The 25,820-nt window shown below is 38.3% G+C and overlaps 1 protein-coding gene across 3 annotated transcripts in view; it reads left to right on the top strand.

Moving 5' to 3' along the window:
• The window catches only part of tmprss4a (transmembrane serine protease 4a), a 28,224-nt gene extending 2,404 nt beyond the window's left edge, over positions 1-25,820 (top strand). The window contains exons 2-14 of one of the 3 annotated variants that reach the window (XM_017708889.2): positions 6,009-6,240; positions 13,320-13,374; positions 13,535-13,675; positions 16,438-16,590; positions 17,299-17,428; positions 18,081-18,194; positions 18,458-18,501; positions 20,610-20,772; positions 21,072-21,235; positions 22,774-22,869; positions 23,087-23,229; positions 23,497-23,646; positions 24,610-25,820. In XM_017708889.2, coding sequence (XP_017564378.1) covers positions 6,235-6,240; positions 13,320-13,374; positions 13,535-13,675; positions 16,438-16,590; positions 17,299-17,428; positions 18,081-18,194; positions 18,458-18,501; positions 20,610-20,772; positions 21,072-21,235; positions 22,774-22,869; positions 23,087-23,229; positions 23,497-23,646; positions 24,610-24,621 — 1,371 coding nt within the window. In that variant the 5' untranslated portion in view covers positions 6,009-6,234 and the 3' untranslated portion in view covers positions 24,622-25,820. Of the gene's footprint in view, positions 1-5,753; positions 6,241-13,319; positions 13,375-13,534; positions 13,676-16,437; positions 16,591-17,298; positions 17,429-18,080; positions 18,195-18,457; positions 18,502-20,609; positions 20,773-21,071; positions 21,236-22,773; positions 22,870-23,086; positions 23,230-23,496; positions 23,647-24,609 lie in introns of all 3 variants that reach the window. The other 2 variants (XM_017708890.2, XM_017708888.2) reach the window with 2 other exon arrangements.

Here is a 25,820-nt window from a genome sequence, read left to right as displayed (position 1 = left end):
CCAACCTGAAGGTTTAGCCATGGTCCTCATGGTTTCCTGACCTAAAGATCATTGAAAATCGGAGGAAAGTACTCAAAGGTGCAGTGCATGCAAAACGGATTAGCCACCTACATAAAAAGTGAAATGCTTAAAATATTAAAGAAATGTGTAATCTTTATGCCTTTTGGAAATCAGGTCATCTTTTACTCAAGTAGCTATTTATAGCAACAGAAATATTGACCAGGGGTGCCCAAATTTTGCATGCAACTTACACCAGATTTTTATGCACTGAAAGGTACAGCAAGCAGTCAGCATTATCTCCGCAACTCAATGTGTTTCTTGTGACAGTAGCCAGTATTGCCTCACACACTTAAAAGAGTATAACTGGAGTGGGAACAATAGGTGACAATTGCAGTGGGCGTGAGGAGTGGAGGGTCATTGTGTTGTTCACCGCCTTAAAGGGCAAAAAAAAAAAAAAAAACAAAGCAGTGAAACTCCTTAGAACAGTCTGGAAACATCTGCTATAGTGAGACTGCACTACACAGTAGTCGATATGGGAACCAGGAGAACTGTTGTTTGCCATGTGCTTCACTCAAGATTTGCGATTTTCCCAACAAATCCGGCTAATTTGAAAGTGCATCGTGGGTGGATATTATTCAGTTGTGGGTGCGGTTCTAAACAGATGTGTTTTTAAGCATCAGTTACTGATGTACTGCAGTGGGAGGCTCGGTACACTTGCGTTAGGTTAGATTAGTAGGTTGTTGCGTCACAGTGATGCATAGTTGCGTTTCTGAGGAGGTGAACATCAGGCTATGGCATACAGCAATGAGTTGATGGAAGATGTGTTAGATGTACAGAGATGACAGCAGTTAAAGCCCCCAAACTGTATGACAATGAAAAGAAAATAAATAATTAATAATTTACATATTCATGATTTCTGCTTTTACATCAACGTCTGATTTATTATTACATATTCCAAGAGGATGCCTTTTCTCTGTGTGTCATCCAGCGAACTACCACACAACAGCAATGTGATAACAGCACAGTAGCAGCATGCTGAAAGAACCTAATTTCTTTAGCCCTAACTTGCAACCTCTCATATTTTACTGTAATCAGTAGCAAAATCAAAACTGCTCCTTGATTATACTTCCTCATTGCATGTCTATCTACAGTTATCTTTAGTCTGCCTGGAAAGTAACTGAACTTTGAACATAAATGACAGCTTTTTATTGACTCACTGTACATGATAACACTCAGTCAAGACATAAATTTCGGACAACATCTAAACCAAAATGTAGAGCTCTTGCTACTAGCATTGCAAAATCAGAACAGAGCTTGAGCATCAGCTGATATTTTCCACTAATATGCAATCAGCAGTTCTGTTTTGACATAACAGTGGTGTAATTACATGACGTCAATGTATGGTTATATGCTATAAGAACTATTTTGGTAGGTTACTTTGAGTCTTCTGTGAAAATATATGGTTGATCCAGCACCTTATCTGAAGCGCATGCATGTCTGTGCCTGTTTTCGGCCTATTCCCCAGCCTGTGTGTTTCATATGACTGCTTTCATTTAGCCTGCAAAATGGAAACTTTGGTTAAAAAGCAACAAAATGTAACATTACAAAATTGCAGCCACCCTCTTAAGTACTTTAACATCCAAGTAGATTTTGTCCCATCCATTTTAACCGTTTTTAAAAGATATTACCATAAATTACCAAGGGCACATTTTGCATGAGACAAAATATCACCTACTCAGTAAAACGTACATTAAAAAATGACAAGATATTACACAAGTAACCCATGAAAAACCCATTAAAAGCCAATAATTGGTATGTTGGGAAACTGACAGAGAACTAGATGGATTAACTTTTTCAAGAACTTAGGGTGTGGGTAGAAACAGGTTACAAAATTCGGTTTCAACCACCACCGCAGTGGTCAGGTAAGAAAGAGAGAGAGAGAAGTTCCTTAAGAAGCTGTTTGTTAGTTCTCTCTGCTATACAGCATAATGCTGGCTTCACATGCCTCATGTCTCTTCCCCTTTTAAGTTTACTTCATATTAAGTTTAGCTTGTCTGCATTGAACAGAAAATAAACATGCAACATGTAGTGTAATGTAGTGTAAATTAATGTAATGTAATGTATGTAGTGTAAATTAAAAGGCAACACCCCCACCAAACATCCACACACACATATCAGATATTCACCCAGGTGTATTGTAGAGCTGTGAGAAACACTGCAATGCCCTAATGGCACTACACAGAGGAACTAACAATGTATGTTATATGTATGTATGCAAGCTATAGCACTATGTACTTCCACTTTAGTTGTGTGGAAAACATATATATGTCATACCATCCTGGATGGTATGACATACCTGTATATTATGTTCAGTGTTTTGTCTGATTCTCTGTGCTGTGATTCCCATTTTTGTAAAGCTGCTTTGTGACAACATCAGTTGTAAAAAGCGCTATATAAATAAATTTGATTTGATTTGATTTGATTGCATTTAGTAATCGAACACTGGTGCTGTTGTGCTGAAATGCAAATTTAGGGTTTGCCACGTTAGGCCACGTTAAGTTTTGCTTTGCTCTTCCTCTTTTGTTATTGCTCAACTCTCAACGAATCTAAGAGAATAAAAAGGGAGGATTTCAAAGTCCTCATCATTCAATGAGCAAAGCAAGGCAAGAGAAAGAGTAGTAAGAAAATGCTCACTGAAATTTTATGAGGAATAAAACAAGAGCAATCAAGGCTTAAAAGGGGAACTCATACTTTTTAGGTCCACCTGATTATAACCTTAAATTATGATCATGAAATCAAACATAATTGCAACTTCCCTGAAGAATTCAGTGTCCATATTGTGCAAGATATGCACTGATATGGAAACTGTGTACCTGTTTTATATATATATATATATATATATATATATATATATATATATATATATATATATATATATATATATATATGGAACAGCATGATAGAGAAATTTAATGCTTATTTATAGAGTTACGAATACAGTAAAATGAATAAAAGATTTCAGACATTTCAGCATCCCTGTTGTCGAAAGGTTCTGCTCCTACCACGGACAATGAATACATCATCAAATATCAGTTTAAAATATAACTAAAATCTACTAATATCAATACGACTTCACAATCAATGTGCATCCATGATTGTGTGTATTAGGTCTTTTCCCTTGTGCTCACTTTCAGGTAGTTATGGAAGCCAATTATGCCATTAAAGGCATAATTAAAATGTAGCTCTTTGTTAACCAGACATAGTCTCATCTCTAGGGTTTTCATGCCCCAGAGGAGTGGCATGAGAAAGAAACAGGCCATTATCTCAGGGGGATCCATTAAACCTGTTCCTTACTCCCATGAATGAACATGCACAGTGTCATGCTTGTCATTGTTTAGGTAATTCGGAAAGCCACAGCACTACAATGACATGGTAATGTTGCTGATATGTGATGGTCAGTGCTTTGCCCTCACTTTCAGTGTCTCTCAGCCATGGTCATTCAGTCGTGATCCTACAGAAGTCCCAATGGAGTCAAGGGTCGCGTCATTTTTAGGTATGATTCCCTCAACTGATGACCGGCGCAGCCAACATTTGATTCCTACTTGGCAGGACGTCGAGGTCCTAGAACCAGTTAATGCAGCGCAGAAGAAAGTCGCGGATTTTACAGATGCACTGTCTTCAGAGAAGACGGTCACAGCGTCTTCTGTGAAACCGGTCTTACAGTTACTAAGTGAGGATCTTCTGCTCCCAACCAAGGAAGACACGGAGTTGACGCGCAACCTGAAAATAAAAATGACCGGAGTCTTGGAAGACATATACAATGCACCTGCAGCACAGCGACTGCTGGCGAAGGCCTCGTTCGTTGACCCAAGATACAAGGACATCAACCCTGTAGTTGATGTCAAAGACATGATGTCTCCGGTCATTGTTGTGGAGATGCTGGCAGTACCCGAAGAGCGCCACGATGACGGAGATGGTGCCATGCGTGCATCGACGGCTGGAGAAGGAGAAGGAGCAAGTGCACCAGCTCCAGCTCCTGAAAAAATGAATCTCGCAGACCTGCTTGGAAAAAGGAAAGACCTTCACTCCAGTCCCCAGGAGAATCCGTGCGGACACTGAACTCGCAAGGTATTTGCAGGAGGAAGTCCTTGATTCGCACTCGGACCCACTGGTGGCGGGAAAATCAAGCTCGATTCCCTCTTCTGTTGAAGGTTGCCAGAAAATATATGACCGTATGCACAACGAGCACTCCCTCGGAGCGTGTATTCAGTGCGGCAGGCAACATTGTCACTCCATTTAGATCCTCCCTTAAACCGGACAAAGTGAACATGTTGGTTTGTCTGGCAAGAAACATGAAGATGGAAAAATAAGCTAGAATATTTACTTTACCGGCTCAGTGGCTGTACAACTAGCACTTATTCTACTGACTACTTAATATGTTCCATAGCCTCATTATTAACAATATTATGGCCATAATTTTGCCTTCAGCATTTACTTTACGAAGAATACATTTTTTGTTCATTTACAAAGTGCATGTTTTTTTTTGTTTGTTTGTTTTTTGAGGGGGGGGGGGGGGGGGGGGGGGGGGGGGGCTATTGCGGAACCACTGCACACCGGTGATATGTTGCTTTCTCACCGCGGTAAGAAAAAATCCATACCGTCACAGCCCTAGTAATGACTATTTATATTGATTCAAGTAAAATTTACAACTTTACATTTTGATGAATGCATACTTAATAACACTGTCACTTCAACTCAAACATACTGGAGAGAAAAGAAGAAATCTACTTTTTACTTAATTTAGTCATTAACTTTTAGTCACGACTTTTTTGTTTGTTTAATTTCTGTATATTTTAAGATTACGTGACCCTTATTAGTCCCACAATGGGGATATTTCACCTCCGTATTTATCCTATCTGTGAAGTGAAACACCACATACATTCTAGTGAGCACACACACACTAGGGGGCAGTGAGCACACTTGCTCAGAGCGGTGGGCAGCCCAATCCGCAGCGCCCGGGGAGCAGTTGGGGGTTAGGTGTCTTGCTGAAGGACACCTCAGTCATGTGCTGTCGGCTCTGGGGATCGAACCGGCGACCTTCTGGTCACAAAGCTGATTCCCTAACCTCCAGCCTGCTGGTGGCAGCATCTGTACTGCTTTGTGGTTGGTCAACTTTTGAGATTTATTGTTTTATTTTACAGCAAACGTATCAAAAGAAGAAAAAAATAGAGTGAATACCCTCATCCTATTCTGATAGATGCTGGATGTACTAAAGCTCCACAGCAGTTCTATAATGTACTTAATACTGATTTGGTCCTGTTGGTATTTCTACTCAATTTCTTTTGGAAAAGGATTATTTTACTTTAAGAAGAGTCATTATTTCATAGTAGCGGCCTGCGATTGGATGAAGCCTACTCTACTTACCTCTACCTCCTTTACCTACTATCCGAACTTTTAGTTTGTTCCATATGTCATTGCAAATATAGCCAGAGTAAAATATGTCTGGGCCAATCTGGTTTTAAGATAAGACATAACATTTTCTTTAGTCAAGTGATTCACAAAAGGCTAATTAACTTAAGAAGCTTAGGGTATGGTTTAAGGCAAAGTTGAGATCACTTATGAAAACAAACAATATGAACAAAGAGGCTGAGATCTTTATGGCAAGCCATTTCTCAAAATCAAAAACAGAAACTCAACAAGTGACAAGACAGGATCAACAAGAACACTGAACTGTCTTTATGTATTCTCTCAAGCCAACAGCAGGTATCCACACCCAAGATCAGAGAGAGAAAGAGAGAGAGAGAGAGAGAGACACACACAGAGAGACAGAGAGAGAAGGAGGAGGGCATACAGGTGAAAAGGGCGTGCAAAGAGGTATCCTGTTGCATCGGTGGAGGTTTCACGTCGGGGGCTGGGCCAGTGAAAATAAATCTGAGCAAACACAGGCAGTTCCAAGCAAAGTGTTTAAGCTTCCGCAAATAATGCTTCCAAATGCCTTTGCGTATCAGATATCCTCAGTTGTGAAGACAAAGAAACAAAGGCAAGTGGTACACAGCAAGTGAAGACGACGAGTAAGAGAGCAAAGCTGGAAGAGAGGGAGGAAGAGTACATACATAAAAAAGAAAGGAAGTACAGAGGGGTGGAGAGTCGTACCTGAAAGGTCTCCAGTTTAGACCCTGCCTGAGGTCTTCTTTCTACTGGCAGAGTGCTGCCTCTCATCGCAGCTACAGAACCATGACGGTGAGTCTGTATTTTCTACATATGAACTGGGTTACCTGTTGGAGGGGTAGTAGAGAGAGAGAGGAAAAAAGAGTTATGGCTTACATTTAATAAATTCCTCGTTTTATTATGTTATGAGTCAGGTTGCAATTTGACTGTAAGAATTTGGGGATTTACAGTGAATGCGGTGTTCTACAGTGTATTTGCGTGCACTGGAATATATGCTTCCATGACCAAGCTTTGTACATCATTCCAAAAACAAAAAAACAAAGTTCCATCTAATGTAAGTTAATCTACATTAAAATACATTTAAATGAATGATACTTCTGATACCAGGCCTAAACACTTAAAAAAGACCTGGAGCAAGGCAAAAAAAAAACAAAAAAACAGTGCAGTGTAACAGGCTCAAAGACACACAAAGAAATATTCTTTAGAGATCAAATGACAAATATTTTACATAAACAAATAAGCCAAACTGGACATTCAAAACATGTATGTTCTTTTATTACTATTGATGATTCAATAGATTATCATTGACATTGACATTATCATCCCATCAAATGTGCCCATTGTTGCTGTCCTGTGAATAATACTTGGTGAACAGGTTCTCCATTATGATCTTCTTTGTGTGACGATCTCAACAATTCATGTGATCTGATTCCAAACCGGCTAAATCTTGTGTGGTGTCCAAGTGTGGTGAGCCAAGCTGGTCTTGTGTGGTTTTCCAGTAAACCAATCCCACAGTGACCTAATTTAAGTGAAAAACAATTGGCCTAAATTTAACCTCACCCTGAAGATTTCAAAACATGTCAGACAGACCACTGCCTCAATTCAAAAGTTATGAACATCTTTTGCTTTCTCATTTCGCAGTTTTTGTTTCTGCTAATTTCATGGTAAAAATACCCTACACCTCTTACAAACTATGACTCAGACTCATGCAAATGAATATACATTTATATTGTGTAAGGTACCAGTTGCAGTTACTGTGCACTTTTAAATGCAAAGTGCCAAACAGAACTAACAAACTAGAAACAAACTACTACAGTAGTTCTGTTTATGGACCTCATAAGAGAGTTGAGAAACAACTTTAAACCAGAATTTCAACTTATTAAAACTTAAATGAAACTGAATGTAAACCTTTAAAATTTCTTGTTCTTCACACGTTTGCAAGTCCATTTTTTATTTATTTTACTAAGGTTCTACCTTTGCACATGTACAATTTTATCAGAAACAAGAGCAACAGTTTAGACTATCCAGAAACTAAAAAACCTTCGTCAACACTAGAAGCCTAATTTCCAAGTAAAAATAACACCCAGCTATGCAGGCAACAAGCTCACTTCAAGTAGGAGAGTGTGCTTCAAATTCTGCCATTTGACGGGATGGGACGTTCGTCTTTTTGATTGTACAAATCTATCAAATCAAGACAATACTGGGAAACTCAGAATAGATATATACTCACTAAGCACTTTATTAGGAACACCTGTGTACCTTCTTAATTCACGCAATTATCTAGTTAGCCAAACATGTGACAGCATGTGCAAAAAATTATGCAGATACAGGCCAGCAGCTTCACGTAATGTTCAAAACTACCATCAAAACTGGGGGAAAAAATGAACACGGCATGATTGTTGCTGCCAGAGGGACTGGTTTGAGTATTTCTGTAACTGCTGATGTCCTGGGATTTTCATGCACAACAGTCTCTAGAGTTTACAGGGTACACATCCAGTAAACTTCAGATCTATGGAAGGAAACGCCTTGTTGATGGGAAAGATCAACAGAGAATGGCCAGACTGATTTGAGCTGACAGAAGGCCATGGTAACTCAGATAACCCCTCTGTACATTTGTGGTCAGCAGAAAAGCTAATCAGAATGCCCAACATGTCAGACATTGAGGTGGAAGAGTTACAACAGCAGAACACCACATCAAGTTCCAGTATAATTTGTATAAAGTGCTTACTGAGTGTAAATAAAAATGGCAAAGACATAAGAAATGAATTTTTGTTTTCAGCAAGGACTTTGTTATGGTAAAAAAAAATTAAACTGCATTTCTAATATGCATAGTCTACATTACAGTGGGTTTGTCAGAAATTCTTGTCAGTTCAGTGAACCGAGCCCTACTCTTAGAATGACAGTAGCGATGAGCTCCACGTGTTACCTCAGTAGATTTTTTTGTGTGTAGTTCTTACAAGTTTTTGTACTTCCCACACACACTTTAATCATTACATTTTAAATATGTTAACATACATCATGTACATCATCAGGTACTAGCACTACTTATTGAATTGTTATAATAATTATATAATATAAGTATATTATAATATAATTCTAATATTATAATTATTATTATAAGTTGCCCATTTAAAAGGTACACCTACCAACATTCACAGGTCATTTTATGAACCAAACATTAACCAAAGACATGCACTTCATAGGCCATCTGTTGCAGCACAATTTGTCAACCACTAACTAACCACTAACCAAACCATTAAAGAGAAGGGCCTACTACAGGATCACAACTGAGTGATCAAATCAGACTTTTTCCTAGGAACCAGGCCTAGTGGCTGTGTAATATCTGAAAATCAATAGGAATTCTGTACTAAGATCTGATGTTTCTCAGAAAATGTAGTAATTAATCTCGTGTCCACAGAGTATAGAACATCTATGCATACTCACACACACACAAAGGCATACAGTATGCCACATTTTTCTCATTAGCTTGAAGTCCTGGTTCATTTTAATCCCAGTTAGATGAATAGATGTCCTGCCAGAACTGTAAGTATTATAAGCTTCTGTGATATAAACAAACTATATAAAAGACTAATAACTAAGCATTACTGTTTACAATGCTTTACAAAACACAGATAGTTTTTGAAAATCAGCTCTGATATCTGGATAGTGGTCTGCTTAGAGTTCTACTGCTCTTTAAATGTAGTCTGACATTTTGTACAATACTGCTGAAAGTTGGATTTAACAACTGCAAATAACCAGAACCCGTGTACAGTATTATATGAGTGATTTGGAAATGTGGCACTGGAGAGGAATAAAATGGAACAGTACCTTAATACAAATAAGGACAGAAATGTATGCTGTTTTCTCTGCTGGCTCTGTATTGGCAAGTACATGTTCAATGTGTTAGGATCATATAATGTGGTTGGTATAGTGTAGTGGGTAACACCTCTGCATTCTACACTGTAGACTGGGGTTCGGTCCCCCACCAGAGCAAGCACCCTACACTATACCAATAAGAGTCCTTGGGCAAGACTCCGAACACCACCTTGGCCTACCTGTGTAAAATGATCAAGAATTTTACGTGGATAAGAGTGTCTACCAAATGCCATGAATGTAAATATAATCACAATATGGCAAAAAGGTTATGGATCCATTTGGCCTGTTTGTCCTTTTTGTTTTTAGTGTAGACATCGGCTTAGAGAGCACTGTTTTTAACTGGCAACATAGTTCAGCTAAGCATAGACATCTGATGAGGAAGCATATTAGTTCTTTAATCCTTCATACAGGCCTACAAACATTTTGAACTGCTCTCACATCTGGCTGGAAGTCTGTCATCCAGTATAGCTACTAATATGTGCACCTTCCAGCTCCTGTGCTGTCTTGTTGGATAATTTTACAATACTAAATTGGCTGGTGACATAAACTGATAGATTACCTGACAATGTGACTTCTGTGACAACCAGCATCCTATGGGCAGCGTCTTGTGATGAAGGTGATCACTGATGAAGGACACAACACACGCTAACAGACATCTTTTTTGTGGACAAATGCATAATTGTTTAGAAATTCCACCAATAAGGGTAAAACTAAGTGTGGACAGATTACTAACAGTGTAAACATAAGACATTTAGCCTGGTAGCATTATTAGATATAAATAAAGAATTTAAATCAACAGCATTTGAGCTCTACACTCTTAGCAAAAAGGATTCTACATAGAACCAAATACAACACATTCTCCTTCAGTCTGAAGAATGCTTTCACGATGTGAGGAACCATTTAATCATGTAAGGGGTTCTTTGAGTGTTTTTGAGTGTTTTTGTTTACTAAAGAACTCTTGAAAAAACATCTTTTTTTAAGAGTGTATTTGGTAATAAAAACAAGCAGTGTAATGGTAATTTTGCGTTGGCTTTCAGCTCTGTGACGCAAACTGATCTGACAACTTGTCAACTTAACGCTGTACAGAATGAGACAAAAACAATAAGGCCTATGTTTTTATTTGTGTGTCACGGCCGTGTGTTTTGACTGTTGTGTCAAAACTTGTTTTGAAATCTTACTGTAGTGAGTGGGTGATTTGAGTCAGAGCTGTCTGGAATGAAGAGTCCTTCTAAGATTCGAATGCTGTATTATTCAACCAACAGTTGACACTGAACTGACAGTGAACTGACAGTTCTCCAACAAACATGCCATTCACAGGTTTGAATGCATTTTATGTTGATGGTAAAATACAATGAAACTGGATGAAATGTCACGCAGCTTTTCTAACAACCCTTTTAAACAACTTTCTTTAATGGGGAGTTGCTTTGGAGCCATGATTTTTCACCAGATGTTTACCAGTTCTGCGTTTGGTGGTCTGGCTACATTTTACGAAACAATATTTAAATTGGGATAAGCATTTGACATGTAATGTATGACCTTTGCTTGACATGTGAGTATCAGGTTACACCCTTAACAAAGTGTGCCTTAATGAGATTTGACAGCAGACACCTGTTGGCCTAAAGCAATTTTAACTGCCATGAAATGGTCCATGAAAAAACAGGAACTAGAATAGCCAGAGCTTATATAACCAAAGGACTCAAACAGCAATTCAATTGTCAATTTCATGCCCTTACAGTCAAAGAAAAGGGAAAATAAGACAAAGGCAGTCAGAATGAGAGGTTTCGTGAGGTTAAAGAAGGGAAGATGAAATGACTCTTAATGCTGAAAAGGAGGGTAGCCTGCACACAAAACCACAGTCACCAGCTGTTATTGTTCATTTCTTGACAAACGTAGGATGTGGCTTACAGGTGTATGGCGAGGTTTCAGGGAAGTGTGCGGTTTCATGAGCACAGGTTTGGATGTCTCTGGAGACACGTCATTCTCTGAAAGTGATACTGATCTTGACTGCTGAGTCACCATTACCATATGACAGTAGACAAACCCACAAGCTATACGAGGTGTATATTACAGGGAAATTCCCAATGTATTACTTACTTCATTTAAACCAAACTTACTTTAGTGTTACTGTTGAAGAGCTTATAAGTCCCACCTGCTTAATTCATTAGCTATATGTTTTTCTGCAAAGTTGTAAACAAGATAATAACCAATAATGTTACTTAGTTACGCAGAGAACAGAAAAAAATGTTCCTTTTGAACCAGTTTAGTAATATTTCAGGCCACGACTGTCCTCAAAATCCCCAAAAATGAAAACCTGAATCTCACAATATTGCAAAATAAGGTCACCCAACCCCCTCAGGGTGTGGTAAGTTCAACCGGTCCGAACAAGCCGCCACACTAGCCACGTTTACATGCAACCTGATAACCCGTTAATAATCCGACTAATAGCTCAATCGGAATAGAATACGTCCATGTAAACACCTCGATCGGAATAGACTAATCCGATTGAGGCCAATCGGAATACAACTTCTATCCGATTGAACGAGGTGGTTAAAAACTAAATAACTCCCTGCTCTCCATGATCGAGATTTTAAGGCAACATTATGTAACAGTTTTACTTTAGAATCAGCTTCAAAATCATTTTGATAGCACAGTGACTTACAATAGTGATAAATAGGTCGCTATTATGTTATTAACGAAAGACCGCGAAGTAGTTAGGCTGTAACATTACCAGAGTCATCTTACTCCACAAAGTTTGGTAAGTCTCGTGCCAAGTAAGCCTTGAAAGTTTGCGACCTCCTGGAATAAAATCCTGGAATATTATCCTCATTTATTTTCTGATGTTCTTTACAGGTGTAGTGCCGATTTCCCTCTCGATTTCAGTGTTTTACACATAAAAAACTAGAAATCGCGAGTGTAGTATGTTAGTGTCCATATGCACGCGTGATTTCAGCTCCTCAACAAATGCACGTGTTCATGACGGGCGTGAGGCGCAGTTTGCATTTACAGTCGTCGTGTGAAAGTGACATACACTCTGCAATTGTAGGGGGAGCCCACGAGCCACAAACACCAGTTCTCGAATAATACTGCTTTGAAAACTCCGTTTATCATGTGAATGCACTTGGACTGCCGTGTAAGATTTGTTCTGCACCTTTCAATCAATCAAAGCAAAAGTGGGCTGTTTAACCAATTATGGAAACCATAGTTTGCAGCCATAGTGCATTTATAGTATACACAGAGAGTATACACTATACAGTATAGTGTATGTGATTTCTTTTAATATACTTATATATAGTTTTAAATGATGTAATGGCTTATTTGTTAAGCATAATTGTTCTAGAATGAGGCTAAAAAGCTCAAGCCCATAGCAGAGCTTTATTTAAAACTGACCAGGTTTCCAAAGTACAACAGAGAAAAATCCCTAATTTTTGATAGAATATTGATAGAATAGGGATTGTGAATCATCCAAACCTGGATGACAGTAGCTAACACTCACAAACTCACAAAATCTACCTGATCTGCTCCAGTGTTTGCATAACCTGTAGACATTAGCATCACATACTGGAACATGCAAAGAAAACCTCATTTACTATCTTGAGAGCTAAATACAGCCTGGCCTCAAATAGGAGCATGGAAATCAAAGTGTGCTCTGACACCACAATATTATATCCTGTGGTCAGCCAGATCAGATGTATTTTTATCTTATTATTTAACTAATGACCAACAATACAAACATTTTAATTCCTTTTAATGTAATCTTTTATGTTATGACTTTGTTTTTCCTCACGTGTGAGTTTCACTACTTAGCATGCACCCAGACCACGCTTCCCATGTTTTTTTCAATTGAACTGCTGCCATTACAATTATGACTTTTTTGAATCCCTGATTATAGCATCACTGAACTGAACTCACTTTGGCTCAGTTAGGCTGTGAGAGCTTTACTAGAAGTCTTATTTTACATAAAGGAATTAATTAAATTCCATTGTTCTCATATACAGACTGATACCCCGGTTGCTGAAGAGAGCCAAACACCTTTAAACCCAAAACCTCGAGGTAAAGTCTGACTCTTTATTTTAAGTGTTTCTCTCTCTACCTCTAGACTCTTTATCTTTCTGTATAAGCTGTGTATATAGAGAAAAGTTGATATGACTTGATTTGACTAACTCTCTCTCTCTCTCTCTCTCTCTTTCACTCCAACCCTCTCCCCCTTCAGTTGTGGTCAGGCCTGGCAGGCACAGAAAGCCCATGTCTGCCACAACACCACAGAGGAATACACGGGCAACATGGAAAAAGGTGATCACTGTCCTCTGTGTAGTGGTCATTCTGGCCTTCCTGGCTGTGGCTGCATACTTCAGTAAGTATTCTTAATCTTTAATTATACATTTTTTTCTTTAAAAAATTTTTAATTAAATTAAATAATTAAAATTAAATACAACCATAGCCTGACATCTTTCTGTAGAGAGTTTTTCCATAAGCATTAATCTTAAGACTAGGCTTAATTAAGAGGCTAAGTATCGACACAGTGCTAGAAAATTTGTTAAAACTTCAGAATTCTCAGACGTTCTACATTTGAGCTAAAATTTGATCAGATCTTCATCTACACCATAATAATAGATCAAGATAACCATAATAACGCAAACAGTTTCGTAGTGTGGTTCATTTATGGCAAAAATTGATCCAACATTAAATGCCTTTTTTGGCAAAAGTTTGTCAATCTCTAGAATTATCCATTCATTACAGAGGAAAATTGGGTTCAGAAAGTTGAGAATCAAGTGCAAACAAGGAGATCCTGTCCTTCTTAGAAAACATCACCTGAGTCTGCACCACACCAAGTCTTCACCACAGACATTTGTGGGTGCACACAGTGCCTTAGTCAAAGGAGATTTCTGAGGATCTAAGAAAATGGTTGTTGATGCTAACCAGGCAGGAGAGTTTACAAAACAGATTCTAAAGAATTTGGAGTCTGTCTATGAACTGAAGCTCAACAGAGGATGCAAACCATAATCCAATAATAATGTTGTGGTTGGACCTGAAAGCCCAGAAGCATCACGGAGTTGAAGCAGTTGGTATGGACCAAAATTCCAATTCCTTGTGCAGGACTGATCAACAGTGACAGGAAAAGTTGATTGAAGTAATTGCTGCTGACCAGGTTCACACCAGCTACTGAAAGAGTTTCCTATGCGGTTACATTCACTTAAAAAAAATTGAATAAAAACTATAGAATTGTTTTTGTTTTATTGGGTTCCCTTGATTTGTTATTATAATTCTGAGGTCAGATGTATGAATATTCATTTCAGATTTATGTAGAAATTCAGAAAAATTCACAAACGTTCTAACACAATTGTAAGTACTGTCACAACCCTTCTTGCATTTTCAGAAACATTTAAATATATTTTCCTTTGTATGCACATGATGCTTAGTTACACGTTAGCCCAATCAGATTTAGTGACACAATGTCTAGGAACAATTTCTATCTAAATTCTGAGATAAGAAATATATAAATAAGGGGACAGATTTTACCATTGTCCTTAATAGTTTTTCAGTGCAAAGATTACATTTAAAGACTTCAGGGTAACTCTAGATCAGTGCTGTTTGGAGACCAGTAGAGGGGCCTTAGCAACAACAAATATTCAGAAGGAACATAACATGGAATCTACATCACACTGTATTATATTGTAATTATATTGGCTTTTATTAAAACTTTATTATTATTATTTTTTTTTTAATAGTATCAGTCTACCTTGTAATAAACATTACTGTCAAAATGTATATCAAAAAATCTTCATAGTTTACAATGACAAACATTTAAAACTGAATTATTTACAAGAAAGTGTATTGTTCCGATTGGTTAACCTTGAATTCTCATGGCAGCTGGCAGCCAGCAATATGTAATTAATTAAACAAGCAAAAAACACAACAAACACAGGGGTTGACTGAGTTGTGGTGGTTGGTATAGTGTAGTGGGTAACACCTCTGCCTTCTATGCTGTAGGCTATAAGAGTCCAATAAGAGTCCTTGGGCAAGACCCCCAACACTATCTTCGCTCTACCTGTGTAAAAATGATCAAATTGTAAGTCGCTCTGGATGAGAGCGTCTGCCAAATGCCATGAATGTAAAGTTAAGCCTGCTACCACAGCAGTCTTGTCAGCAAGCATACTAGGATTTAGCTGGATCGGCTAACTTACTTCTTCTACTTAATAAAATAACTGCCAGTCAGCATGGTAAAGCCATTAACACACTACAGTAATAACAATTTCAAGTGAACGACAAATGGATTTCAGCATAGCAGCTAGAATTTGGGTTTTGAAAACTTTGACAGACTTTTTACAGGAGTATTTTTATACATATGGCTTTTTATTCAGTCAGTCTAGCTCATTTTGCCAACTAACCAGCAATTGAAACAACTTACCTTGGCCAACTGGTCTTCAGATTCAGCTGGTGGTGAGATTTTTTAAACATTTCTTTGTCTTTGGAAATGGGGGGAAAAAACCACATCCTCCTGTCTGACAAGCTATCCTGTACAGGCTAACTTTAGCACTATATCTGGAGTTTTACATTCAAAAGCTGGTGGACTGGCTGAGCTAAGACTTTGATTGGGGTAATGGTGCATAGACGCAGTTGCATGTTTGGACCATGTCACTTAAACAGGCTTACTGCAAACTCCCAGGATCATGCAGAGCTCCGCTGGTGGAAGATATTTTTATATAGCTTCTGAGCTCTGTAATAGCATTTCAGGGAACATTACAAATGCAAGCTTTATAAATGTTTTTAAATCTTGATTAAAACAGATATTTGTTTAATCTAGTATATGCTTAGAAATGTTGTCCTTTTCTCCTGTTTGTAACTGCTGTTGTTTTCATTTAGAGCATAGTTTTTGTTTAAAAGTGTTTTATTTATATTTCTGTGTGTTTCACTTTGATATTTTGTCACTAGAATTATTACTAAATTTAAAATTTGAGATTTATTAAATATCCTAAATTGTGGTATCGCCAAACATGTTAAGAGATAGCTGTGGAGATAAATGATTTGATTCTTTGATACTGATGAACACTTTTTTTTTTAATAACATTTACTTTGCTCTTTCTTCTCCTCTTCTCTTTCACCATCATGGCTTAGTTCAACAACTTATTCAGAGTAAGTACTTTTTCTGCTCCAAGTCAGTGAAGTTCATTCCACTGCAACAAGCCTGCGATGGCAAACAGGACTGCACAGACGGAGAAGATGAGTCTACATGTGTAACTCACTTCATGGACAACTCTTCTTTTCCTAGTAAGACATACTGCAACATACACTCACCGGCCACTTTATTAGGTACACCTTGCTAGTGAAAGGTTGGACCACCTTTTGTCTTCAGAACTGCCTTAATTCTTCATGGCATACTTTCAACAAGGTGTTAGAAACATTTCCTCAGAGATTTTCTTTGGTTATTTGAGTTCCTGTTGCCTTTCTATCACCTCGAACCAGTCTGGGCATTCACTCTGACCTTTCACATCAACAAGGCATTTTTTCGTCCATGCAGCTGACCGCTCACTGAATGTTTTCTCTTTTTCGGACCGTTCTCTGTAAACCCTAGAGATGGTTTGTGTGAAAATCCCAGTAGATCAGCAGTTTCTGAAATACTCAGACCAGCCCGTCTGTCACCAACAACCACGCCACGTTCAAAGTCACTTAAATCACCTTTCTTCCACGTTCTCATGCTCGGTTTGCACTTCAGCAAGTTGTTTTGACCACCTCTACATGCCTAAATGCATTAGGTTGTGGCAATGTGATTGGCTGATTAGCTATTACACATGCAAATAAGCCCACAAATACACCCTCAGCACAAAGAAAACCTGTAGGACTAGTTTTAGCGACTATCTTTCTCTTTACACACACAAGATAAATATTTACATATATTACTGTTGCTAAATATCTATTCATGTTCAAAATCATTACTCCCTGCAATGAAGTTTAAGTTATTTCCCTCTGTCTCTACAGTACGATTGTTCTCCAATCTCTCGGTACTTCAGATATACAGTGCCAGCGAAAACAAGTGGGGAAGTGTATGTGCAGAGGGCTGGACCCAGCAACATACTCAGGCAGCATGTCAGCAGCTAGGATACACAGTGTAAGTATGAACTGTAAACTGCAGAAATATTAAAAGGTGAAAAAAATGTGTGAAACATATTATATGAAAATGTAAAATAAGTAAAACAATTGTTAAAATCATTACAGATTGTGTGAAAGTGATTGGGAATTAGCTTTACTCCAGTTTATTCCAGCTCAGAGATATATAATAAAATAAAATCAGTTATTATAAGTTCTGTAAATGGTTGAGGTCCTTAAAATGTAATCCACTCAACTGAGAGTTTGGGATATTATTCATGGTCATAGATTCATAGTCAGAGATATGATCCAGAAACCTAAGCGTATTAAATTGTAGACCCTCCTACTGTGTTCTGTGTTAATAAATTCACTCCTCAAACCATACAGTGTATATGGATACAAAGCTGCAAAAACCGTCTGCTTTAAAGATCTGCAGCAGAGTTCCCAGAGTGAGGATTTTATTTCATTTGTTTGAGGGGTTAGTCAGTTAGAACAGAGGCTATTGGCATATCAGTCACTATACAATAAAAAGCAGCCTTAAAAACAAAAGAGGATGGAAATTATTATGTAAAAATGTGCATCAGCCCTCTTAAAGATATGTGAAAGAAGCAATACGGACTGAAGCCATTTATTTATATTTTTTTCTGTCTCATTGTATTGGTCTTTCTCTCTAGCAATCCTTCCTACACTACAGTCCAATTGGATGATGTGTCATCTGAGCTGAAGATGGTTTTCTATGCTGTGGGACCATACAGCATGCAGTCAATTCAATCCCAGATCTCAAACAAGTTAGTAATTATGTAATCATTAAATGAATTTTCCTGCTGTCTGAACAATACACCGTTTACATTATTTTATATATTCTTTCACTATTGGTGCAATTTTACTCTGTTATGACATTGTAGTGTTGGCTTTGAATCTTGAGATTCGTCCATACCGCTGTGGCCTTTATTATTTTATGCATTAAGCTTTTGAATATGAGATGAGCCCACCACGTACCATACATATGCAACACAGTATATGACTCCACATTGCTCTTTCTCTCCTGTAGGAAGACGTGCAGCTCAGGTTCAGTAGTCACCCTGTCCTGCTCAGGTAAAATTTAAAGATAAAAACACTTAACATTTACTGCCCATCAAAGGCTTGGGGACACTTAAAAATCAAGTCATTTTTTTGGACAGAATATGTGATATTTTTTTCTGTAATTTAATGTATAAAACCTTAGTATTGCTTTCTGTTCATAACAATTAATATTTCATGTCATATGGATAATATGTACATGCAACATGGATAGAGGTGATCTCAACTTCAACTAGATTTCGATATGTTCTCTGCATTATGATGGAAACTGAACTGTAAAATAAAGTATAATTTTGTATGTACTACTTACATAGGAACTACCTGTTAACCTGAAGTGAAGTGGTGTGTCTAGATGAATATGGATGAATGAGGCTAAAACACCACACAGGGTTAAGGCAAAAGTGGAAGTATATTGTAGCAACGCAAGCTATCCAGTGCAACAAGACATTTAATATGCAGTTCAGTAACGATTCAAACACAGAGTTCAGAACAGAAACTACCGCAAGAACTACTGCTCCCATCTATCCCACCGCGCTGACGTCACACGCAGCGACATGCTTGAAAACCTAGAAGAAGTGGCACTCGGGCACTGGACTGAACTGTAATCGGACAGATCTCAGTAAGACCCGAAACATTCTTCACGCACGGACGCACATTCAGACGCTTCGAGCTACGCAGACGGGGTTTCACGCGTAGTTATAGTAAGGAGCGCTCAACGACAGCCAAGCCTGTCCCAGCGCTCTTGTACCGCCAGCATGCTTTCTCAACTGCCATAGCAGACGAGCAGTGGAGTCTCAGTCATAGATGATATCACAGATACAGAAACATAAAGATACATTATTGTATTTCCATTCAAACAGAAGATGTAAAGCAGCTCCCTCTCTTCTAACATTACTTGCCCACGTTTAGCTCACCGCGCGTTCTTACGTTGCTTTGGAGGTTAAAGCATGCAGTACCGAAGGGGGCGATAGAGTGCAGATCAGAGAGGGATCTACTGTTATTCCAGCAGCCCGAACGGCTAAACGTGGACAGTAGAGGCGAGTGAGCTGCTTTACCTCTTCTCTTGGATCCGAAATGCGATAATCATATTTTTAAGCCATCTTCGCGTGAGACTGAGGCAGCTGAGAAAGATCGCTGGCGGCACAAGACCGTTTGGTCAGACTTGGCTGTCGTTGTAGCGCCCCTTGCTGTTACGCTGAGAACGCAGCTCGCGCTTGCGTCGTGACACATTTTTGAACGCAACTACGCGTGAAACCCCGTCTGCGTAGCTTGAAGCGTCTGCGCCTACGTCCGCGTCCTTGCGTGGAGTGTGTTTTGATCCCTCTGTGGTTTGTTCTCTGTCGCCCCCGTTCTGTACGGAGTGTTTTAACCGCCTCAGTGACGTTAGACCGCGGTGAGTTTGTGTAGAAGGGCCGGGCGTTTGCATTGCGCAGGCTGGGCGCCGTCCCTGCGTGTGCGTGACTGCAGCCAGGACCCTGGTTTCGATGCTTTTGGGTTTTTCAGTGGTTCGTTGATATTCTGTGTATAACGTGTCTGTTTTTCTGAGTGTGACTGTGGTTATAGGGGTGTGTTTGGTTTTGAGACAGGGAAATGTTTGTGCCTTTTCTTTGCCGGTTTCTGTAGGTAAGTTAGTTAACCTAAGTTAGCCACGGTTATCTTCAGGTAGACTGGAGTGTTACCTGAGGGGAAAACCTGAATTCTGACATCCACTGAGTTGCATATTGTAGTTCATTGCTTTAGTACAGTGCATTTTTGCTTTAATCTTGTGTATTGTTTTTGATTGATTCATTCATTCATTCATTCATATATAAGACCCCACTTACAATTGCTGTGCGTTAACTTAACATTGTGTGGTTATACTCTGCATACCTCAAAGGAAACTGTTGAATGAATATGTACAGAGCTGCACTTTATTTCATATATTTTATGTATTTTTTTCACTCATATTACAGAGAACATACCACTAGGGACCATTATGGCATTCTGCTTTTATTTACATTTTATACAGTGTCCCAACTGTTTTGGAAACGGGGTTGTAAAGTGCTACCAGTGTTGTAGCTGATTGCTAAAAATCAGTGGGTGTTTTTGGATAAAGCTTGGATTGTCTTTTTTCTGGTTTGTAGACTGTGGTCCGGAGGCCCCCGAGAGTCGCATAGTGGGAGGGCAGAGTGCACTTATTGAGAACTGGCCATGGCAGGTCAGCCTTCAGCAGAATGGGCAGCACACATGTGGAGGCAGCCTGGTATCTCCAAACTGGGTCGTCACAGCAGCCCACTGCTTCAACAGGTGATTGCTTCAAATTTGTCCTTGCGCACACTTGTATGCCTATATGGGAACACTGGCCTCTGCCATGTGCAATGTGTTGTGCATGGAGAATGCCAGGGGTACCAAAGCTTCTGTATACTTGGATCAATGCTGAACCGTTTTTCCTTTAGCATGTAGCCTATTGCCATCAATGGTCCGTGTGTGTTCATAGGTGCCATTTTAATACATGATATTTATTAGTATTCATTTGTTGCTGAGTAATTTAGCATGGCTGATAAAGTTATTCAAAAGTACTAACGTAGTCTACTTTTCCGGAGCAGTATGGGTGAGGTGAGCAGATGGCGGGTGATGGCAGGCAAGACATACTTCAGCAGCCTGGGAGGTTCCAGTGTGGACAAAATTATTGTGAATAAGAACTACAATGCACCACGCAATGACTACGACATTGCCATGATGAAACTCAGCAAACCACTTACTATTGGAGGTAAGGTAGTCAGAATGAAAAAGTTGTATAAGCCATAAAATTATATATAAAAGATTTTTTTTCTGTTTACTGTTAAATCTTACATAAAATTACATAAAAATAGTTTCATCAATAGACACAAATACTTCAATGGTATTTTGCATATGTATTCCATAATTCTCTTATTGTACATTATACACCAGAAAACAATATACTGCATTTCATAGCCATCATAAATCATGGTTGTGAAATGGTTTCATTGATTTTACAATACTCATTTCCAGTTGGGGCATTTTGTAAAACACAAAAACAAAAATCTGTGATTTTTGAAAAATTCTCTGTAATCTGTATTTAACTGACTAAAGCACAAAGAAACGACTTGTAATGTTTTGTCTGACTTGATTATATTTTGTAATTACAAAGACATTTTTAATTTGATGTTTGCAACACACTCCGAAAAAGTTGGGGAAGTGCAGAACAAGAGAGCATAGTTTATAAAACATTAATGCTTCAACTTTTTTGATTCCACAATAAGCAGGTGAATTGGTAACAGGTAAGGGTATCACAATGTTAAAAGGATGATCCACCAAAGGCCCAGTCTTTTACAAGCAAAGATGGGTTGTGCCTCACCAATTTGTGCCAAAGTTTGTGAGAGAGTTGTCAGAAGTTCAAAAAGAACATTTCTCAAGGCAAGATTGTGAAGAATTTAGGTCTTTCACCAACTACTGAACATGGTGCTAAAGATTCAGGAAATCCAGAGATATCTCAGTCTGTGTAGGGTAAGGCTGGACACCACTGTTGAATGTACATGATCTTCGAGCTCTCAGATGGCATTCCATAAGAAACCATCATTCCACTATGTTAAATATAGCCACGTAGGCTCAGAAGTACTTTGGAAAACCATTGGAACTTAACAGAGTCCGCCGCTGCAATTTGAAACTTCCAATTTCAAAAGGAGAAAGAATCCAGACATCAATTCTGTGCAGAAAGGCCACTGAGTTTTCTGGGCCCGAGCTCATCTCAGATGGTCCAGTTGACAGTGGAAATGTGTGCAGTGGGCAGATGAGTCCACCTTTCAGCTTGTTTTTGAAAAAACGGACATTGATTTCTCCATGCCAAAGGATTAAGGGGACATCCAGACTTTTAAGAACGAACGGCACAAAAGCCAACCTCTATCATGATATGGGAGTGCATCAGTGCCCACTGCGTGGGGGACCTGCATGTAGCTGAACATACCGTTGAAGCAGAGGTGTATATTGGGCTTTTAGAAAGACATATGCTGCCATTAAAACTTAAATTTAAGTGTTAAGTGTAATTAAAAGTAAAGGTAATGTAACACAGTGGTAAACATGCCTCGTCCCATCTTTTTGAGTGAAAACAAGGTAAATCTTTTTTCATACTTTTTTAATTAGTTAAAGGTTCAAGTGAATTAACAAATGAGATTCTTGTTTTCATTGCATTTTGAAAACTGTCTCAACTTTTCTTGAAATGGGATTTGTATGATGACCGTTGTTTTGCACTTAAGAATTAATTTTGATCTTTCTGTTAATTCTCATTAGGCTCAGTGAAGCCAGTTTGTCTGCCACCTCATAACCTTGGCCTTACAGGAGGAGCTCCTCTGGTAGTGACTGGTTGGGGCAATCTGCAGGAGGATGGTATCACATTTACATTTATTATTGTGTTATTTACATTTACATTTCCTACTGTGTTTCGCTTATATTTGACTTATCTTCTCCTTACTATTCACTGTTGTTATTTTTGTTTATGCCAACTTGTCCCTGTTCCATGCATTGCTTATTTTCAGTATGTCTCTCCTGTAGCTGTTACCAAGTTTTTCATTTTTTTGCTTTGTTATCTCTCTCTCTCATGCAGGCAAGCTGTCGTCAGATCTACAAAAAGCCAATATACCTCTCATAAGCCAGGCTCAGTGTGCTAGTCCTGTAGTTTATGGTAATAGCATCACTTCCAGAATGCTTTGTGCTGGCTACCTGAATGGCAAAGTGGATGCATGCCAGGTATACAATTCAATTTGTCATCACACATACTGCATTACACATTTTTATGATTGCATACATAATGGGTTGATTGTAGCAAATTGATAAATGGAATATACAGTTTTATTTGTTTTCGGTATGCAAGGTTGATATTATCAATCTAATTGTTCTGACTCTAAATCAGCATTTTTCAATCCCATACATATATTTTCTGTTTTATCTGCTGCAGAAAAATATTAAATATGAAACACTTTGATTAATCTGTCTCTCACTCTCTCACTCACACAGGGGGACAGTGGTGGTCCTTTGGTATATTTTGGTAGGCAGTGGATGCTGGTTGGGGTAGTGAGCTGGGGTGTAGGCTGTGCCAGACAGGGCCGGCCCGGAGTTTACACTAACGTGGATCAGATGCTGAACTGGGTATACTCAGTCATGGAGGTCAGTGAAAAATTTAAATATATTTTTTTTGTTCTTGTGTCTTTAGAAGTGTTAATGGGGTCCAAATGTCTAAGCCCACATTAAAAATCTGAGATTTTGTTTTTTTATTTAAACCTGGAAATGAATAACAGAAGGTTTTAGAATGTTGAACAAACTAAAATATGGGAATAATATAATGTAATATAATAATATAAAGTAAAATAAAGATGTATTCAAGTTCTACATTTCTAGGGCACTACTTAAATTTTAGCAGATCAATAATGCTGGTCATGTTAAGGCCTTTATACAAAATGATTATTTATTTATTTATTTATTGGAAAGTTTAGTTGTATTCCTTCTATTGATGCTCGGGTTCAGACAACTCTCAGGAAGATATGAAGTGACGTGTAAATATTTCTGAGAATCTACTCTTTACTCAAGTTGCAATGCTGATACTGTAATTTGGATGCAACTGTACCTCAGAGCAACCATTTTGCAACAAACAAATAATAAGCTATATAGTTATGTAAAAAAGCAATACACAAAGAATTCATTTGCATTCAATATATGGATACAGAGAGCAAACTATTCATTGTCAGCCAATATTCGTATCATAGCAAAATTTACATGCTCATACAAGTGCACATCAAAAGACCAAAAATATTTGAGATTTTTTTGTTTTGTGCTAGAATATTCACTCTTTAAAGCCATAGTGAAATTTGAATGCATTTGGCCACGGGCATTAATGAGTTCAGGTACTAATGTTGGATGATAAGTTCTGGATCAAAAATGGCACTTCAGCTCATCCTGAATATCCGTGTAGCATTAGGCATGGTGACCTAAGGCTCATGTGCAGCCTTAAAACCAGATTGGGGCTTAAACTGTTTCTGGGAAACTGGATTTAAAACATGCAAACTTCTAACAGTTACACAGTGTGACTGAAGCATGAAATCAGTCTGATTGTTTCGGGTGTGTTCTTTTCAGCAGACATCTTGAGCCAAAGTAGCAGAAATGCATTCTTCAAGAGGACATTGAGTGAGTCACAGGACAAGCTTGCACATACATCATAAATGCCCTGGATTGTGTGCAGTCTGGTTTCCAGTATTCAGGACTGTTCTCAGTTCATAATAAGGACACAACGATCTACCTGAATGGTTATACATGTGACTCAATGTATTATTCATAACTGAATTTGTCCATGGTAAGTGTTGCATTTAATTATGTATCTCAGGGATCCATTTAAGTAAATAGACTGCCTTGGCCTTTTTTAATCTGAAGAAGTGTACGATTGGAGTCTTTAGTGCCATTTTATGTTCTGCTTTACAGGTGTCACACTGGGTTTCTTTCAAGCCAGAGCGCTGTAGACGTCATCATCCTTCCTCATTAAACATACCTGATTTAACTCATCAGCTAATTAGCAAAGCCTTCTTGAGTTGAATTAATATTGTGAGAAGACAAAAAATCACTAATCTCTGCAGAGCTTTGATCCAGAAAGAGCCCAGTTTGATACACCTGCTATTCAGTGGTTTTGCACATTCATTGTACCAAAGAATATGTGAGCCATGGATGTTCATTGCAGCATCTCTGGTATTATGTCCCTAATTTTACTGGGGTTTTTCATTTGCATGTCTGTGAATTAGAAATGTGTATTATTCACTGGGATTTGGTTAAAAAAATGCAATCTGTTATTTGTGTATTTGGAGTCAGGGGGCCTAAATGACATTCTGAGTGATTAAAGGTTATGCAAAACTCTTACTAAACTCAGTTTATAGTCAAAATGATAAAAATTGATATCTTGACCAACACCAAGAAATGGAAGGGGGGCCTCAGCAATGTGTACTGGGCAAAGCACTGTATGTTCATTGTATGTTCATTGTATGCTTTGTCACAGATGTATTTTTGAAGGTTCTGTTGGGTTAACAGCTGAAAGTTGACTTACTCTTGTAAGAGTACTGATTGTGTACTTTTTCATTTGTGTGTGAGGATGGTCATAACTTTGTTACACTAAAAAAGCACAGCTGATCACACTGTGTTATGACTTTCCTTTAAGGTTTGTTGAAAATCATGAGCCGTAAACTCAGTTTGTATGTGACATTAGTGATTCTGTATTCGTTTGCTTTTTACTGTAAACCTGAGCTTTGTGATATAATTTATTGATGTAAATACTACACAAATAAATCATAACATTTGTGGGA

The sequence above is a fragment of the Pygocentrus nattereri genome, chromosome 17, assembly GCF_015220715.1.
Source record: "Pygocentrus nattereri isolate fPygNat1 chromosome 17, fPygNat1.pri, whole genome shotgun sequence".
Lineage (NCBI taxonomy): Eukaryota > Metazoa > Chordata > Actinopteri > Characiformes > Serrasalmidae > Pygocentrus > Pygocentrus nattereri.
This window is presented reverse-complemented; position numbering and strand designations above follow the sequence as displayed.